Source organism: Pelecanus crispus, chromosome 5 (assembly GCF_030463565.1).
Source record: "Pelecanus crispus isolate bPelCri1 chromosome 5, bPelCri1.pri, whole genome shotgun sequence".
Classification (NCBI taxonomy): Eukaryota; Metazoa; Chordata; class Aves; order Pelecaniformes; family Pelecanidae; genus Pelecanus; species Pelecanus crispus.
In genome coordinates this window covers 42,071,167-42,090,292 of record NC_134647.1, presented here as the reverse complement: position 1 = coordinate 42,090,292, position 19,126 = coordinate 42,071,167, and the positions used below count along the sequence as shown (strand labels likewise).

Here is a 19,126-nt window from a genome sequence, read left to right as displayed (position 1 = left end):
GAGCAGTGAGTGAGCATATTAACTTTTCTTTCCAAATGGCACTTGTATAAATTTTTAGTTGCTAGACAGTAAGCGGTAATGCTGTCATCTGAGATTTACATGTGCTGCAGTTAAACCATCAGTAAATATAAGGATGCTCTAAGGGCTGGAGTGGGGAAGCAGCAGAGAGACGGGCAGGGGAGCCTGAAACACGTACACTGTAGAAGAGTGGCTGCAGCAGTCTGGTTATTTCCAAAGCAGGCTGTGTCGTGCCCTCTGCAATATTCCAGTCAATCTAATGCAATGCTCATTTTTTTTCATTAACCTCCAACGCAACCTCTCCATCTGCAGAATTAATCACTGCTGGAAAACTAGACAAGTATTTTAGAAATAGCAAACTACTGCTTTTGTCACTAGCAGCTTTTTTCAGGCCTGTCAGTTCCACTTCAGTTCATTGACCATGCTCACAATCTTGCAGATCGCATTTATAAGCTATATATATTAAATGCATACATGCTTAAATAATTTCTACCTTTTTTCAAGAGTGACAGCTTAACTGGCCTTTGCCCACTGCAATATCTAAAATTGAGACACTCACATCTCAGATGAGATTCCCAGCATCACACTGGGACGCTTTCACCCCAAGTTGGGAAGCTGGTTTTTGATGGGTTCGAGAGCTGGATGTTATTCCCAGGCTATTTCCCTGCCTGTCTAGGCACAGAGCTAGGAGAGTGCATGCTTCAGGCTCTTGGTTTGGAAATCCCCATTGCTTGTACCGGGCTGTGAAACCATGTGGTGTGGTCCCCCCTCGGCACAGCCTTCCCAAAAGCTTTTTCATCATGGGTGGTCAAAAGTTGCCCCTTTCCTGAGAACACAAGGCAGAGCCTGTCTCTCTCCCACATCTCTCTCCCACTCATCTCACTTGCTCCCTGGGTGGGAAAAAATCCCCAAAGATGGGTGCCTCAACCTCCTGCCCTCATTCCCCCTGTACTTGCCCTTCTCCAGGTCCACTTTCCCAGAGACCACAGCGAAAGCTGTGCCCATCTGCAAACTTTCAATCATCTGCCCAGGTTATATCTTTATAATATCAGATTTTAATAGAGTAATACAGTGAGGTCATCACAGCCGGCTGCACTTTTATTTCAGGACGATCACTATAGCAGCGAAGGTCGAAACAAAACATATAGTTCACCAAAGCAAAGTTTCCTGGCTGATGGTATTCATTTTTCTTTATGAGCTGACTTTGGAAGACAGCGAAGCGGCAGCTAATGGAAACTCGAACGTCTTTCTCTCTCCCCTGTCTGCTCCTCTGTCTCCGCAGCAATCGAGATAAAGGTTAGACATCTGGTTCGGATCTGCTCTGTTTAACCAAAGAAAAGACCCGCTCCTGCCGTCTCATAAATCATCCCGCAGCTGGAGTGCAGCCCCAGCTATTTGCTGGGGCTGTTTACCCGCCACGTCCAATTTAGCCATGGGTTTTGCTTTTTGAAAGGCTGCGCTTCCAGCAAGCTGCCTGCTGCCATTTTGTGAGCAGTGCCCAGCTGCTGGGCTGGGCGGGTGGCAAGGGGTGAAAAATTATCATGGATTTAAAATTGTATCAGTATTTAAAGCCATCCAGGATGCCAGTCTCAGTGGCAGGCACACTAGCAGCAGTCAGCTCAGCTTGTGGGAACAGAGATGTTGCTCCCTGGCAGCAAACACCCTGCCCCAAAATGCTTATGGGCGTGCAGGGGCTGTAACACATGGGCAGAAAGCAAATTATCACCTACAAAATCTGGCATCTTCCAAATCCCCTTATCTCAGCTTATCATCTCCTTGTTACTCAGAGGTTTAATGATTTTAGGGTTGGGAGACGTATTATTTCCATCTCAGAAGCAGGAAGCTGAAGCAAGGAGGGACTAAGTGTAGGCTGATGGCCGCACAGAAAACCTGTGGCTGAGAAAATGCCCACGCTTATGTCTTAATTATCTGAGCATCCTTTCTCCAGGCTCAGCTGCTTCAAGTTTATCTGCATCTATGCTGAAGCACTTGGATACAGTCCTAATTTCCAGGAACGCCGTGGCATGGAAGACATCCTTCTCCTTAAACCCTTGACCTTGCAATGTCAACACTCACGGTGTTGGCCATAGCTTTGGCGTGGCACTGCTGGAAAACCCACTTTGACTGAAAGGAGCTAAGTGGGTACATGGGTTTATATGTGTAAATCTATATACTTTTAGACTGGCTTCTTTTACTGATGTAATAAACTTAATATTGGCTAATAAAATGTGTCAGAGCCACTTTGCCTCTCCTTGTAAAGGTTTCTCAAGAAGGCTATGATCAAATGCAAAGCTACAGCATTAAGAAAACCTAACCAAGCACTCAAATGCTGGTTCTTTCCTAAATTTAAGTGTCTGGCTGCAATGCTTAACTCAGCTACATGTCCTACTCTTCATTTTTATGATACCGTCAGTATCATAAAAGGTTATGTCTGTGCTCTGATGTTGAACCATGTGGCTTTCACTAGCAGAATCACAGTTCGCTTGCATCCAAGGGCAGCTTTTTCATCCAAAACCCTCCAGGTTTCAATTACAGCAAGTGAGATATGAGACTGACTATTGCAAAAGCCATGTAATAGTTTGTCCCAGGGACTGTCCACTTTCACCCTTTAGGGTAATTATAGGATTGCCCTAAATCTCTAGAGTTTTCTCCAGGTTAGACAAAACTTTACAAGGCTGACACAGGTCAGGTTGACCCTGCCTCAGAGACCTGCATACAGTCGAAGCAAGTCTTGGATTCAATGCTTTGTCTTCAAGTCTTAATGCTAATTCTGCCCCAGACAGCAGAGCCACCAGCCTTTATTTTTACCAGTGACCCTCCTCACAAAGTGTTTCATGCTAAGGTTGCCCAGAGAAAGCCACAAAGTCCTATATCCTCTCCTGCATCCACATCTCCTTTTAGGAGTGAGTCCTGATTGTCTAAATGTGTGCACCTGCTGCAAGTAAAGATCTTCAGTGTTGGTAGACAATACCTGCATTGGGGGTGGAAGACCTGGTAAAGGTTATGAAGACCCACCACATGCAGTGTGCAACTGGTGCCAAAGGGTTTCTGAAATGACACAGTATGCCTAGATGTAGGCAACTGTATCCCACCCATATTGTCTATACCAATGATCGGCCCTTCCTAGTGTTGCTTTGGGGTGCCTCAGGGCATGAGTCCCACAGGCAAGTTCTGCTCAAACATGTGGCCAGGCCTATCCAAAAGAAGATGTGAGTGGGTCAGAGTAGGAGGAGGATGCCAGGTTACCCTCTCCACTGATGCTGAACTTTTTTACAAGATGTCTTGGCAGTTAGCAGAAGTGATGCAGCTGTTGTGGTCTGGCAATGAGAGATGCAGTTTATAGGGAGCGATTGTATCTTTTATTAGGCTGATGTGCCCCAAGAAAGCAGATTTTCAGGCATACAAGTCCTGTTCAGGCCACAGCCCAAAGGTTTGAGAGCATCAGCCCAAACATGGCACACATCCTCCAGGGCCTCGCTCAGGGCTCATGCCAAAAAGATGGAGAGACTTTCTAAACAGCATTAGACTACAGAACAGATCTTCACCAGGAGATTTTGCTTCCAGTGAAGCTCTTTTTTTTCACAATGCCCTCAGCTTATGGGGAAATGCTGGGTTTGAGTCCAGCTTTTATTTCTTTGCCTTCTCACTCTCAGGCAGGGGTGGAAGACTGACACTGTACCTTTCAAAGCAAAATTGTGGGCACTTCTTATGCAGGATATTTAGATGGGATGCCTGCATAAGAAGTCCTGCTTAAAGGACTGTGTTCTCCGGATTACAACACATACATCCATCACATCTGTCTTGAGTTCATCAACACAGCGTTTATATTTCTTTTAGGATGCTGCAAAGAAATAGTTTCACAAAGGGGTGGGAACTGTTTAGCCAGAGCTAATTTGTCTGCAGAAAAAGACATTAGAGGAACAGCCCCCTCCCTTTACATGGGGGGCTTGGCAACGGGGGGGATGCCAGCTGGATCCACAGCACAGGCATCATAACAAATGGTGAAGGCCACCCCAAAAGCAGCAGGATGGGGATGTCAGGGCTAACCATCAGCAGCCAGGAGTGGAGCGTGCTGCTTGGGGCTCTGCTGGGCCAGGCTGAGCTATTTTTACTCCTGGTCTGGTCCTGCAGCCACGCTGGCAGATGTGCTCCCAGCTGCAGATGACTTCCATGTGTAACCCCGCGCGGCCGCTGGCCAGGGGCCCGGGGCGTAACGTGCTTCCTTAAAAGGCTCAACAGAGGCAACTGCAATGCCCCACGGCCCCAGGGATAGGAGGGGGGGGGGGGGGGGGGGGGGCCCTTCCCAGGCCACCCACCCCTCCCAGCACGGCATGCTGTGAAAGCCTGGGCTGCACCTTCACATCCCTGAGTGCTGCACAGTCCATTGAAAGCAGCTTTCCTGGGAAACAGAAGTGGCACCTGCATTGGGAAAACCTCTCCTGTGCTGCAGAGGGGTGGGAGGCCAGAGAGAAGGATGATTCATGTGTCGCTTTAACCTACCTGCAACTTCTATATTCTGTGGGAGCAAAAAAAAGGAGTCTTAGGCATGCTCCTGTGCCTGGTGAAACACAGGGCAGGCTGCTCTGTCCTCTGGAGACGCCACAGCTGGGTGCAGCCATCACAAGAGTCAATTATAATAATAAATAAAAAAAAGCTGACCATGCCCCTCTTTTTTAATGAAGCCCTTGTGACGTGCTCAGAGAGGGTGCCAAATAAACAGCACAGCTTCCCAAGCGTGTTTGCCAGGGCTTGTCCCCACTCGACCAGCGTCCCTGCCATCCCTGAGCCCTGTGCAAGTGGCTTGGTACTGATGGGAATTTTAGGAGCTGGGCTGGTCCACGTGCCAGGAATGGTATAAAAGCTGAGACACCTGAAAATGTAAATCTCTGTGGGGACAAAGCCCATAGTAGCCCTATGTGGTCCCCTTGCCACAAAGAATCTGCAGCCCCACTCACCTGGACAAGTCAAGGTGAGCCTCTTGGACCCCTGTGGATTGTGTGAAGTGTTGAATGGGGAATCTGAGGTGTCTGGCCAGCTTAATTTAGTCATGAAAATGGTGTTATGGAAGGCAACCCCTGTTGGGAGGGCTGCTTTCAAAGCCATTGTGTATAACACAGGTGGAGAGTCTCATGTTATGGCCCTTGAAGACACACCTGAAGTGCCTCAGAAAGTGGCAGACCGAAGTGCGGAGCAGCTGAGCACCAGGTCACCTTCTCCTCGTCATAGTCCCACCCTGACCCATGGAGGAAAACACTGGATAAGCCCTAAACTGTAAGCTTGGTCTCCTTTCCAAGATTTAACCAATGGAACCCTGTTCTCCAGAAGTGAGTAAATGCTCTCTCCCCTGTGAAACCACTCTGGTTTTGGCATTCAGCTGCCCCTTCCATGGCCTGTTCTTGCAAGGCTCACGTCTTCCTTCTCAGCACCTGCACCGGGCCGTGGGAGGTGTTAATCAACCTCTGCCTGCAGACCACAGCTGAGGCTTTTGAAATTTAGGACCTCAGCCCCACAGCCCAGAGCTGCCCCATGCCCTTGGGGGGCCAAGTTCATCTGCTTCATGCTTTCAGGGGGAATTTTTGGAGGGGCAGGGAAACATGCATTTTTTCTGTGAATTTTAGCTTCCTTAGGTGAGCTCAGATAATGACAGGAATACCCTGGGGTAAAAATCGTCATGGCTATAGACAGCGAAGGAGACACTCAAAACTGCCCATGGGGTCACTGAGCCATGTGGGTTAGAAGGGACCTCCAGATGCCTCTGGTCCAACACTCTGCTCAAAGCAGGACCAGCTGAGGCCAGGTTGCTCAGGGACATGTCCAGATGAGTTTAAATTGCTCCAGGATGGAGATTTCACAACCAAGACATCTCAGTTTCCACGTTTTTCCAAGCTGGAAAATTCCAGGTTACCAGCAGCACCTCAGTGATGTCCCCCTGAATATGCATACTACATCCATCCTCCCTATAAGGACCACTAGGATTTCCCTCCAAAGCAATGGTTTCCAGACCCTGGAAAAATCACTCCACTGATGCCCACCATGGCTTTTACAAAGACAAAGGCATGAGTTTCTCAAAACCTCCATTAGACTTTATTTAAAAGTTCTTTGTATAGACTTCCTGACACAGAATCCACAATAAAAATAAAATCACCCACCCACCGCCCCCCCTCCCCAAATTGCTTTGCTTTGTGTTTTATAAAACATACAACATCAGAAGAATGCCAGAGGCATCCTACACCACAATTTGAAAACTTGTTAACTGAGGCCTTGGTCCCAGCAGTGCATTTGCATTTGGAAACCTTGCTTCCTTTTCCTTGCTAGTTCAGTTGGCCATGTATGTTACAAATGCATACAAGAGATCTAGTTTGAAATCTAATCCAGCAAAAGGAGAAAAAAAAAATAAAAAAGGAAGAATGAAAAATTGAACTGCTTATTTATCAGAATTAGCTACTCTCTTACACAAAGGCTTCCCCTGTAAAGTTATGCTCAGTTATGAAAACAATAAAAGCAAGCATGTAACAGTTGCAGTGAAATTATTATGATTTTTCTGTCTCATTTTTTTTGTTGCCTTAGACAGGCAGACTGCCGGAATCAAAAAGAAAGGGTAATTTAGAGATGTGTTCAGACACAATAACAATCTGCAATTAGGTAAATATTTGGTAATGTTGAAGCTATACAATATAACCCAGACACATGTAGCACTCAGTCCACGAACAGTTTAGCACCATATTGATAGGTCATGCAGCAAAACACTTTCTTAAAGGTTTGTTTGGAAGTTAAAAGCATGAAATAGTACAGTGCAAGGTAGTCTATACCCTTAGCTTCTATAGGGGTAAGTTGGCAACGGCTGATACTCCTGGCTGTCTCAGAGGTATGTGTTGACAGGTCGCTGTCTCTATGTTCCTATCGTTGTCACCACGCCAGGGTTGATATTACCTGAAAAGGTTTGATGGAGAAAAAGAAAATAAATGAGGTTTTCCATGCATGGTAAGCTGTGCAGAATATTGAGGAGTTAATTGCCAGGACTTGCTATGGAATCCAGAGCACCGCAACCAAGCTCACTACAGCCATGCACCAGACTGGAAATGCCAGGGACTTGGCTGGCCCCGTCTCCAGCCATGTGTAAGCTGCTTACCAGGGATGCAAACTTTTTCACATTCTTTCTGCGTGTTAAATCTGTTCTCATTGCCTCCACAACCGCCGTACCAGAACCGGGCACAGCTCTTGGTCTCAGGGTCGTAGTACCATTTCAGCACAAAGTTCCTGCAGGTCCCCTCGTCTTTTTGCAGTCGACAGATATCCATGACTGCAGATAAAAGCAGGAGCAAGAAGAGTCAGCAATAACACTCCTGCGTGAAACACAGTCTCTCTGAATATATGTGCACGGTAGAGAAATGCCTGTGAGCAGGGCTGGCATGCAAGTTCAGAAAGGGCAACCACAGCATAGACTTTGCACATGTCCTGTGACTAAATCCCATCTCTTAGTTTGCAAAGAGAAAGTCTTTCTTTGGATGTCTTTGCCCAGGAGGACACCAGCCCTCACCCACAAGCCCTCAGCTGTGTTGCTGTTATGCAGCCATGGAATGATGCTGAGATGAAGAAAGAGTGCTGCACAGCACTGCTTGTCTGCAAAGCCCGCGGGTTTGCAGGAAATGAGTTGGCAGGTCTCAGAACTGGGAGAGGACTGGCTGGACTGCAAGGGAAAAAGTATCCGCACCATCATTTTCCTATTAAAAATAATGCCTTCCCCTGAAAAGAGAAATCTTCTGCGTGAAGATGCTCCCAGACCTACCACACACTGCCCTGTGGCATCCTGCATCCCTTCCTGGATGAGCAGGGAACAGAATAACAAAGTACCTGGATGTGTTAAAATGAAATTGCCAAATAAACAAATTCAAAAATTTTTAAAATCCAATATTAGCCACTAATTTACCATCATCACAAACAAGGCATCCCCTGCAGACAGGGATGCAAAAGCAGCAAGAGCCACCTCTGCTCAGCACTGCGTAACCATCAGCCATCATAGTTAGCCCTTTTTACCATAGCCCTCAGTCAGGCAGATCCCAAAGATTTCTGGTATCACACTCATTGCTGCCACTTATCAGTGGTACGGCTTCAAGCTGCTGGTGTCCAGCCTTGGGTATGAGTAAAAATCATTAAGTCATCAGTCAAACAAGTATCAGTAAAACAGCCAGCACTGAAAAATGAATGGGGGCAAGGGGGAATCAGACGGATGAAGTGTGGAGTTCCTCTTACTAGAGGGGTATTTGCAACCAGTACCCTTCTTTTAATTAAGGGGAAAAAAAAGTCTTTCACCTTCTTTCTTTTTTTTTCCAAAAGCAAAGATAAATCAATGTATACAGAGTACACCAGCAATGACTGCCAGGGAAATTCAGGTCTTGAAGCTATCTTTTGATAATCTTGTCTCAGAATCATGGCTTTTGTGAACCAGGTGTCAGAAATCAAGCTACTTAAAGGACTTGCCTCTTAAATTGTGGTTAATAGTCCCAAATATAGGGGAATATATAGTGAATATAGGAAAAAGTATATAGATACAGGGTGAATATATAAAAAGGTGTATCTGCAAGCAAGCTTCTTTGGGGTCTTATGAGAGCAAAGGCATGCTAAACACTTCTAAAGTTTTCACGGGAAGAAGGGTGAAGAAGATTATCCCTGAAATCCTGACTAGAAAGTAGGTCTGGCAACAACCCCAAGGCAATAAGAAAGCCCCGGCAACGGGTTTACTTTAAAGGAAATTGTGGCTAGTGTTGGCAGCTGCCCAGAGCCCAGGAGCACTGCAGCGAGGCTGGAATGCTGCCAGGGGAAGGCAGAAATGCCCAGACCAATGTCAGGCATGCTTCTGGGCAGACCTTGCCAAATATCTAAACTCTTTCTGCCCGCTCATTTTAATTGCGTTTTTTTCCCTCCATGCTGTGAGTGACTGAACAGATTGCTGCCAGAACAAGGCTGTGGTCAAGGGGGTCAGACTCAAGTGGCCCACACTGCTGCGGTCATGAAGGAGATTGGGTGGCTTGTTTGAGCAGTGGGTTTGCTGCAGAGATAGGAGGAGCTGGGAATATGTCCCTTCCGAGACAGGAGACACGTCTGAAGAAGACCCATCATCCTATTCTAAATGCAGCTTTTTGAAGCAGGATTTCTTTTTTAATCTCAGTTTTTCTGTGGAATTTGAAATCAATATTGACCTTCCAATTCAGCTTTGCTTTTAGGCTCCTACAGCCAAAAGCTTCCCCATGCCTTTGGCAGCCTCTTTGCCTTTTAGTATTCAGATATTTTCTTTTTTTTCAAAGTCCATCTCCCTTTTTTCCTGCCTTCCAAACCCCTGAAAGCCAGCAGATCTGAATACAAGAATGACTCTACCCCAAACCCTATGCACCCTTTTGGGAATCCAACCATTAATCAAAACATTCAGCTGATGGGAGGTATAATACAATTTTTCTCTGTGACACAGAGTCCAGGCAGCCCAGCTTTCCCCCACTTCATCCTCTTTGAGAGTGAAAGCAGCCTTCAGAATCAGCAGATGCAGAGGGAAATTCAACCACCATTTTAGAGGCAGATCTGGCTTCTGAAAAGCTGCTGAAAATTCTCTTGAATTGTAATCTTCAGTTTGCCTGCCCTAATATTCATACCATGGGGGCTTGTGCCACTCTCCAGTTTCAGAGCACCGTTAAACACCATCTACTAACGGCTGTAGCTGAACCACTGGCTGTAGCTGAACCACTGGATGGCATTTTAATAGGCACACTCCACCCCCCAATCTCAATACATAATAAATTAAACAAAAGCTCATCCAAAAATTTCAAAGAATTGATGGAGAACAAGAACTAGGGAGCTAAAATGTGTTTTAAGCTGTGGCTGGCTCTGGCAGGTTCAAAAGATGGGAACAGCCACCGTAAGCTGGCATTTTAATTCATCCCATGGAGAAAATGTGCCTGGACTCCTCAGTTGCACTTACATTTAATTTTGTCATGGTAAAAAAAAAAAAAAAAAGTATATATATAAAAAATTAATAATTCAAGGTTATCACAGCATTTAAAAGAATTCAAATGGGAGGTGGGTCTGCTACATGTTTTTACACCCAAAGAGCCCTAAGGTTTGGGAGACCAACTAATTTCTCAGTGTTGCATGTGGCTATGGTACCTGGTATGGGCTGAACTGAGAGCCCAACTCAACGCCCAGCATTTTAAAAGCTGAGCTGCATGTGGACTCCCTTGTCTCTTTTTCCACGGCAGATTCAAGCTCTGGTTTTGCAGAAAACAAAAAGAGAATAAAGTGCTGAATAGAGCGGGGGACCCTGGTGGGGTGGGCAGAGACACGAGCATCCCTCCAGGGCCTCTCGGTTGCTTTTCTTGACTATCTGCCCAGGGCAGAACGGCGCCAAGTTCATGAAATATCGCTTTAGCCTGAACAACAGTTGCTGGAAACATCATCAAGGCATGTGACGATGATCAGAAGGGGCTGGTCTGTGGGATGGGGCTAGCAGAAACATGCACCCTCTGGAGAAAAAAACACATCAGGAGGCTTCCCTGCTCTGTGAGGATGAAATCCTGCTCTAGATTGAAGCTACAGGTTTCTGCACAAGCCATACGCTGTTTCCTCTGGCTGAAAAGTCCTCAAACTGCAGCCAATGCATCTTTGTCTATGGTGACCATTTGCAGCCCAGAAGCACCTTGTAACCTCCTTTTGCAAGCAGCTGCCACCCCTGGCAACTCCATGGCTGGTGGTGGCCTCCTCCTCCCTTGCCTGCATGTTTCTGCAGGGTCACCCACAGCTGGACTCGAGCTGCTCTGCTGCCAGTGACAAAAATTCCTGAGTTTGATTTAAGGAACCTAAAATACACCTAAGAAATTCAAATGGGTGAGAGGGGTCCTTAATTTGCCTTTTCAAACCCTGTCATGCCCCTACAAGGATTAAAGCCCTGCCATTAGGTACCAGAGCTTGCTTCAATCCTAGGTTTCCCTCCAATCTCTGCAAAGGGCCCTGAAACACCATTAGAAGGGGAAGGTTGCTATGATAGCAGGGCTTTGCTGGGGTCAAGTTCCCATCCCAATGCCTTGCTGAACCTACACAGGTGATTGCAAGTCTTTACTTCCTTCCCAGGTCTTGAGGAGGTTTGCAAACACAACCCTTTGATCTCAGAAACTCCTTAAGGACAGGAGGTCATTGCCATTTTCCTGTGGGCTCCTCCCTCAACTTTGATTTTTATCTTTTGGTGCAAAACAAAAACATCTGCACGCAAGACCCAAGCCCCGTGCAGTAATTTTCCATCAAGTGTTTTGGTTACAGGCAGTGAAACACTTGCAATTCTTTGCATCTCAGCAAAGGCACACTGCTGAGTAGTGGCATTGGTTAGTCATGCAGTGATAATAGAAACTGCTTGGGGACTGTGCTACACTCCAGTTCAGCAACCCCATGCTTCTTACAAAATCCAGTGCATGATTTTGCCATATAGTTGTAGTTTGCACTCAGGTCGTGTAAACACAATGTGTCCTGGTGTGACAACATGCATGCAAGGTGACTTGCTCATGCAAAGCAGATGGTAGGGCATCGTCATGTCAAGGAGCAAATGAAAACCAAGTCTATACTACTGGTGATCTTGCATTGGACAAGCTTCAATGCATGCTATGAAATGGTCAAGGTGAAATAATGGATTTGCTTTGGTTTGTGATGATTAGGATATTGAGGGTGTTACCTGACAATAATCTTTTCTCAAGGGGTGGCTGCTGCATGGCTTTCTCAGCTGCTGCTGGAGGAAAAGGTGCGTGGGTTTGGATTATAAATTATGTTTTCTCTCCAATCCAAACATTATTTGACAATATGGTAAAATACAAAAGAATTAATCCCCGCATGGTACTTACATGGTTTTAAGCATTTCCTAACGCACTCAGCTTCAGCCTCAAATCTATTGGCATTACCACCGCAGCCACCATACCAACCCTGGCTGCAGATCTTGTTTTTGTAGTCAAAGAACCACACAATCTGATAGTCCTTGCACTGCATGCCCATGTCAAAGTCCAGCAAGCAAGGGTCTGGCCAATCTGCATGTCAAAAGGTGCAAAGGTTAAGTGACTCTGAAAGGGTTAAAAGCTGAAAAAGCAAAGAGATTGAAAAGAAAAAAAGAAAAAAAGCCCGGTACAGGACTGGTGGCATTTCCTTGTCATGTGACTTTTCTTGCTGAATGCAAACCTTCTCCAGCCTCCAGCTTGCCTCTCCCTGCTCTTAATTTTGTTGCACATCCAAGCCCCAAGTCCCTGGACCAAGGTGGTGAGAACCCCTTACTCCCTGCTGGTGCACGCAGGATCAGGCCCTCATACAACTCCCCCCCATCTATTTTCAAAGCTATTTGTCTTGGCAGTAACTTTTAATCCTTAAGTGTGTTTATTTTATCTCTAAAGGTGAGCTGCACCTGGTAGAATTTAAGGCTCGATGAGGATTTAAACATATGTTCCTTTCCTGCCCAGAAATGATAATTTAGGTCCAAATCCCAGTGTTTTCATTAGCAAAGATAGGCCATCCGTGCTAGCAGCTGCTTTGCCTATGTAAGGAGGGCAGAATCTGGGAATTCCTCTGAGGTCCAAAGGAATATTTACGCATGGGTCTCTCCCTTTGCACAGAGAACTACAGAAGACTCAGCTAAACAACCCACCCCAAATTCCCTGCACTGTTTAATGTCTTTAGCCTGGTGAAAAACTTCAGATTAGCTTCCTAAGGGAATGTTCCCCCCAGATTGCTGGTTGCCATAAATCCTCGGGCAGAGACGTTTGCTGCAAGTGGGTCAAGAAGAGGAGATTGAGAGGTCTGCATCTAAACACAAAGTCAGGACACAGCACATCCATTTTCCTTCAGGCAGACCTACACAAGCCTACACACCTTGTTTCCAAAGGGCTGGCACACAAGGGGTTAAACAAAGCCATGGGGTGTGTGTCACCTGGTGGGGACAAGGCAGATGAAGGCTTCAGAGGGGATGTCAGTGCTGGGGGAGGGACCAAATGAGTGGGAACTCATGGGAAGGGTGGGATGATAGGACATGCAGCAAGGCAGAAATGACATGGTCCTTGCCCAGCACAAGCTCTCGGCCTCTTTGCTGCAGCAAGCTCCGGTGGTACCACCAGCCAGGCATGAGGTCCATGCTCATCCCTTTCAACATGAGCAGTCAGAACGCAACAGCAGCTTTGCAACTCTTGGCTGAGCGCACTGAGCAGCAGCATTTCCCCATGCTCTCAAATCACCTCAGGAAGAAAATGAGCCACAGTGCAAGCAAAATATTTAGAGAAAAACACGAGAGTGATGATTCAGGGATGAGTTTTGGTTGCCAGATCTGTAGTTGGTGCCTGTGACAGGGCTGTGCTGCTTTATGAAGGCTGAAAGCCCTTCCAGACCCTTGGAGGAAGGGTTGCAGCCTGGCACTTATGGTACAACTGAGTGTAATAGTGCCGATGTAATGAGCTTGATGTCAACAAAAGCAATGAGACGACGTATTAACAGCTACAGTGATTATGGGTTATTAACACAGATTAACAGGATTAACAACAGAGTAGGAGCTGACAGCTTGCTCATTTAGCAGTTTACTACATACACCACTGGTGGTAGAGAAACAGGGGATGGGCAGGTGGATGAAACTGGAGGGAGGCTACCAATTAGCCAAATTTATGCAAATGTTTGACATGAACTCCCCTACAATCCCTGACTGTTGGTCAAGTCCTTGCCAAGAGCTGTGTGTTAAACCAAGGAGACAAGACCTATTCTTTGCCCTAAATGGGGAGCAAGAGTGCGAATGAGCATCAGGTGATGTTCTGCATCTACACCTGCATCTACACATGCTAGTGAGGCCATGATGTTGAAGGCTAACTCTGAAACTCAGCTAACATCGTATCAGGCCAAGGTGTTTTTATAAGCTGACAAGTAAAGGACACTTAATCATCCCTAATCAGAAGAACAAACATTTGGTATCCTTTAACCAAAGACATCCCTGAGCAACGAGACCTTGAAGAAGAACTGAAAAGCTGATAAAAGGGAACATCCTACCCCAGAAGGCACCAGAAAAACTGGACAATTGCTGAAAAACAGTAACTGGGGGAAAGGTAAAAGCAGCAGGGGGAGATCAAGACCACCAACTCAATTTAGGACCAAAAGGATTTGCCACCCCATACCCATAAGGAGCATGTGTGCTAATTTACATAGCAAATGAGGCTAACTGGAATATAGTTGACCAATAACAGATAGGATGGTAATTACTAACCAATCACCTTAAAAAGGATAATTACTAACTCCGTAAGTTTTGTGTATAAATAAGGCACAGAAAGTCTCATTTGGTATGCTAGCTTCGTGGAATTACCACCTAGCACCCATCTCTGTGCAGAAATGAAATAAAATCAATATCTTGACTCAGTGTGTGAGTGTACCTGCACACCAGGTAACGAACTCCCTTTGTGAGACAGCAATGGGGCACAGCCTGTCCCTGGAGAGCAGCCAGCGCTTGGGCCCTGGATCATCTCCCATCCTTGCGATGGAAGCAGGACCTGGTTTGAGTCCCCATGAAGATAACAGTGCCTTCAGAGGACTCTGGATCCAGCATGGGGCAGAGACTCCAATACAGGGCTCAGGTCTGCATGGACAAGGCGGTCATCTGGCTCATAATCTGCTGGCTCTGCAAAGCAAAGGACTCGCAGATCCTTTGCTCCTAGCAGAGCTCTGAGAAAGGCCGGGTTAGGGAGCAGGCAAGGGGAAGACCGGTGCTAATGGCCAGGCTCTCTGTGAGAGTCCTGGCAGAGACCCCAGCACAGCACTCCTACCATCGTCCGTACTCACCACTCTCAGGCCCTTCCAGTGGCTCGGTGTTGAGCATCATGTTGGCCAGGGACACCTTGGGCTGCGCCAGGGTCTCTGGAGGGGGAAGAAGCAGTGAGGTCAGCCAAGGGGAAGAGAACCTGCAGCAGCACCCTCGGCGCAGCCATAAACAAACTCACTGGCCCCAGCTCTGGCATGGAGGATTCACACAAGTCACAGGAGTCGGGTCTGGATCTGTTTGTCCTAGCACATACGTTTCAGAAATGTTTATTGGAGGCAGCTGATGGGATGAGTAATCCACAACTGCCTAGCCACACCAGGATGCGTTCACCTTGCTCTCCCCAGCCGGCAGCTCTGCTGCAGTCAGGCTCATCCTCGGGGGTGACTGTGAAGGAGCATCCCCAGCACCCTACATGACTCTGCTTTGGATGCCCCCTGCTCACCCCACAGCATACAACTGGAGGGCTCTGGAGGAGCAGATGTGGCCTCTATATAGCCAGCTTAGCTTTACTCTTCTGGCCTTAGAGAAGGCAGGGAAAAAAAGCATCCTCCAGAGGAGCAAATAGTCTATGATGAATCTTCTCTTGTTCCCCTGCAGCCGTCAAGGACTGTCCATGCATTACATGCCTCTCCTTGACCACACTCCTCCCATCATGGCCTCATATCCTTCTAGAAACTACATTGTTGAGGACTGTCACCAGGAGAAGAAACCCTTTGTGATGGAAAGGAGATCATGGTTCATATTGCATCATGCGCTGTATGACTGCACTATATTGCATCATGCCCCTTTCCAGGGAAACCCATGGTTCATTTTCCATGGGGCTGGAGGGCAGGAGGAGGCTGGAGCTACAGGAAGGGTTGGATTTGCTTTTCTCTGGTGGAGGGTATGAGTGTGGGGACAGTGCTACCCAGTGTACAGGTCACAGCTTGTGGGCATAGGTGGCATCACCGCTGCCTGCCCAGTTTGTTTCTGCTTGAGATTTACCGTATGGGAAACGCAGCTTGCCTGGGCATTGAGAGCTCCAACTTAGCACATGCAAATGTTACTTCTACACATTGATGTCTTTTCTCAACATTTTTGTGGGCACATTTATTGCTTGCGAAGGCAAGAGACTTCAGACCTGATCCAAAGCCACTGAAGCCAATGGAAAGGCTCTCTGTGGGCACTGACATTGACTCTGAAGTGCCAGAAGAAGCCAGATGCAGCACGGGCAGGACCAGCGCAAACTTCTCCACACCACTAAGCCAAGTCACCTCTACGCCAAACTATATAAAAAAAAATTGGCTGTGTCTTACATAGCAACTTCTGGCCATGCCAAAGGGTTTGGTGAGGTTTACATGTGATCTGTACATATGGAGCTTGGATCCCCAAAGGACTAAACCCTCTGTTTAAGTTCTTCGTTGTGGGGTTTTTTTGGATAATATAGTATGTGAAGCAGATAGGTGGCTATGGAAATGGTGAATGGAGAAGAAGCTCTTCTTGCTTATTTTGCAGTCAGGCTGGACTGAATTTATTCTGTGTTAACCCAGTTTGACTCGTTATTAATTGCAGCAATGCTGGCTGGACCCCACTAAGACCCATTGTGCAAAGCCTCCTGCATGCATAATAAGGCAAACACCACTCTGGGACTAGCTTTAATTCTCCCACAATCTGTGTCAATTTAACACCACTGAAGTGTCAACTTGCATTTGCCAAAGAAACACATTTGCAGCATTTCATAACCAGGTCCTGCTTCTGGTCTAGAGGATGCCAGACATGCAGTGACACAACTGAGCATTGCCAGGGCTAGGATCGTTGGTACCAGCTGATTCCCCATCCCTTACATGTTTTTTTCCATTATTTGTTTCCATTCTATGAAAAATAAATGTTTGTGTATTTTCCTCAAGAGGTACTTACTTGTGCTGAATGTCCCCGTGTAGGTAACTTTCGGTTGTGATTTCTGGTAGCCGGTAATAACGACAAGGTATTTCTGTCCACTTCTGAGTCCTCGGATGATGTGCTCAGTGCCGGTCAGGTTTTGCTTCTGCACAAGAGAGTGGTCGTGCGCTAAGGTGACGGTGATATCAAAAGCGTAGGTGTTGTGTGGCTCAGGGCTGGCCCAGCGCAGCCTGGCACTGTTCTCGGTGACATCTGTGATCTGGATGTCATGGGTCTTTGCTGCAATGCAAAATCAGAAGAAACACTAAGCAAGGACTTGAAGAGGAAAGGTCTCAAGGAAGAAGTGTCTCAGTGCTGCAGGATCTCCTTCCCAGTCCACAGCAAATAAATTTGTCTGCAGCCAGTTGTGGCATGTACAAACCATGTTGTGCTATCTCAGATGCCCAACCCAGCACACTGCAGGGAGGCTTTTTTTTCATAGCCTAGATGATTTACCAAGTGGTTTATTTGGGTTTTTTTAATAATCTGCTGCAATCTAGCAAATCAAAGCAATTTTTAATGAGATTTACACAGACTGAAACGTGATTCCCAGCACAACTTTCCCAACAACCGTAAACGTGTCCAGTCAGATCCTTCTCTAAGGTGCAATGGATTCACCGAACTGCTGAAGATCTTCAAGCAAAACCTGCTTAAGATCAAACATAACCTTAGACAGGTCAAAGAAGTTATTAGGAAATGGTTTTCCTGCTATGGCAGGGTATTGGATGAGACCTTTCTAAATGCTGCTTGGAAGCAACAGTGGAGCAAGGAACACCCAGAAATGTTTGTTCCCCAGAAGCCAATAAAAGCATTAACATTGCAAAAGCCAATTGCTTTTATTTATTGCTTTTTATTTATTATTTACATGGGGACATGCATTCACTGAGTGGTTAAGCATCCCTATGCTTTAACACATTTTCTTTGCTACTTGTTCAGCTAGTGCAGAGCTGCCTGCACCCCCTGGCAAAAACATATGGGAAAACTCCTTTACATGAACTGTACTCACATGAAAGAGCTTTAGCATTCCCAAATAGGTCTCCACACTGATTCAGTGATGAACTAACTGAACTAATTATATTAGCTGACAGAGAATTCAAACAATGCCATTGTATGAATCACCATAAATAGCAAAACTTAGCCAAGGGGTAATGCTACAAGGAAAACATAGAAAGCAAATGGCCAACACTAGAAAGAGAAGTGCTCTGTCACTGTACTACTAAGATAGGCATCAGATGACAGATTGTCCCATGTTTAGAAGTCCTGCTTGTCTTTTGCCTAGAGGCAGTCTGCCCCCCACCTGCTTTTCCACAAAATTCTCAACACAAGTTGACAAAGCCTTAACCCCCCCCCAGTGCAGATTTCCAGTTTTGCACCTAAAAACTTGTTTCTGCAAGCACGCAATTGGGCATCTTAGTGACATTTCCCATAGGAATAATCATCTCAGGGAGGAAAAAGCCACTACCCACTGTGGTACAGACAAGCAAGAGGCACTGCTTGCATGGGGAAAACCTTTCACATACCGCCTTGTCTTCTCCTGCCGCCTGCCGCAGCAGCTGTAGTGCTTGTGGTGCGGCCAGTGGCTTTGGCTTGGGCAGCAGTTCTTGCTGTGCTCTGTGCAGTGGTGTTCACCTGGACCATGGTGCTGGCTGTGGTCTGGTTGATGGCTCTGGTCTGGGCCGTGGTGCTGGCAGTGGTGGTTCTGGTACGAGTGTTGGTGCTTGCAACAGGCTTGATGCTCGCACTGACCGTGGTGCTGGTACTGAGGGTCCGGCTTACGGTCACGTTGGGTGCCAAGTACCTGTCAAAGCAAAAGCAGCTGGTATGGGGTTTTTTTACCTCCTATATAAGCAGAATTTTTGAAATGGAGAGGAGTTGACATAGAAACCATTGGCAAGAACACCCCCAAGGTCAATAGTCTTTGTCAGCTTTAGATATGCCCACAGGCAAGCAGTGAAAAGTGCTGCAGAGCACTGCCTATCACTTGGGGCACAAGTCTGTCTATACACCAGCTTTACACACATAAGAGTGAAATCAGTAGATAGATCTGTAACATGCCTGATTTCAAGGGGCTCAGCCTTCTAAAGGCAGGACAGCTCTGTGCCAGCGATGAGTGAGTCTTGGTGACACAAGCTTTCACTTCTGTTCAGAAAATATTAGGATATATTCTATGATGGATCCTGAATATCAGGTAGTCCAGGGCAGCCCAGCCTCTGAAAACAGTTCATTGAGTGGAAAACCCCAAATTAATAGTAATTTCTGGAATACCTGACCTGAATGATGACAGTAGCATATACCCCTTTCATATCCTTTATACATATATAAATATGAAATTTAACCCAAATTTAGAATTATATGTGTATTTGTCTACCCTTCTGTAGTAGATATATCTGT

At 46.4% G+C, this 19,126-nt stretch overlaps 1 protein-coding gene across 1 annotated transcript in view; it reads right to left on the bottom strand.

Annotated features, from left to right (window-relative positions):
• Positions 1 to 6,907: 6,907 nt before the first annotated feature.
• The window catches only part of COL6A3 (collagen type VI alpha 3 chain), a 54,983-nt gene continuing 42,764 nt past the window's right edge, over positions 6,908 to 19,126 (bottom strand). The window contains exons 39-43 of the mRNA XM_075710744.1: positions 18,256 to 18,533; positions 16,715 to 16,975; positions 14,839 to 14,913; positions 7,148 to 7,318; positions 6,908 to 6,948 (exon numbers count right to left, since the gene is read on the bottom strand). Of these exons, the coding sequence (XP_075566859.1) occupies positions 6,908 to 6,948; positions 7,148 to 7,318; positions 14,839 to 14,913; positions 16,715 to 16,975; positions 18,256 to 18,533 (826 nt within the window). The remainder of the gene's footprint in view (positions 6,949 to 7,147; positions 7,319 to 14,838; positions 14,914 to 16,714; positions 16,976 to 18,255; positions 18,534 to 19,126) is intronic.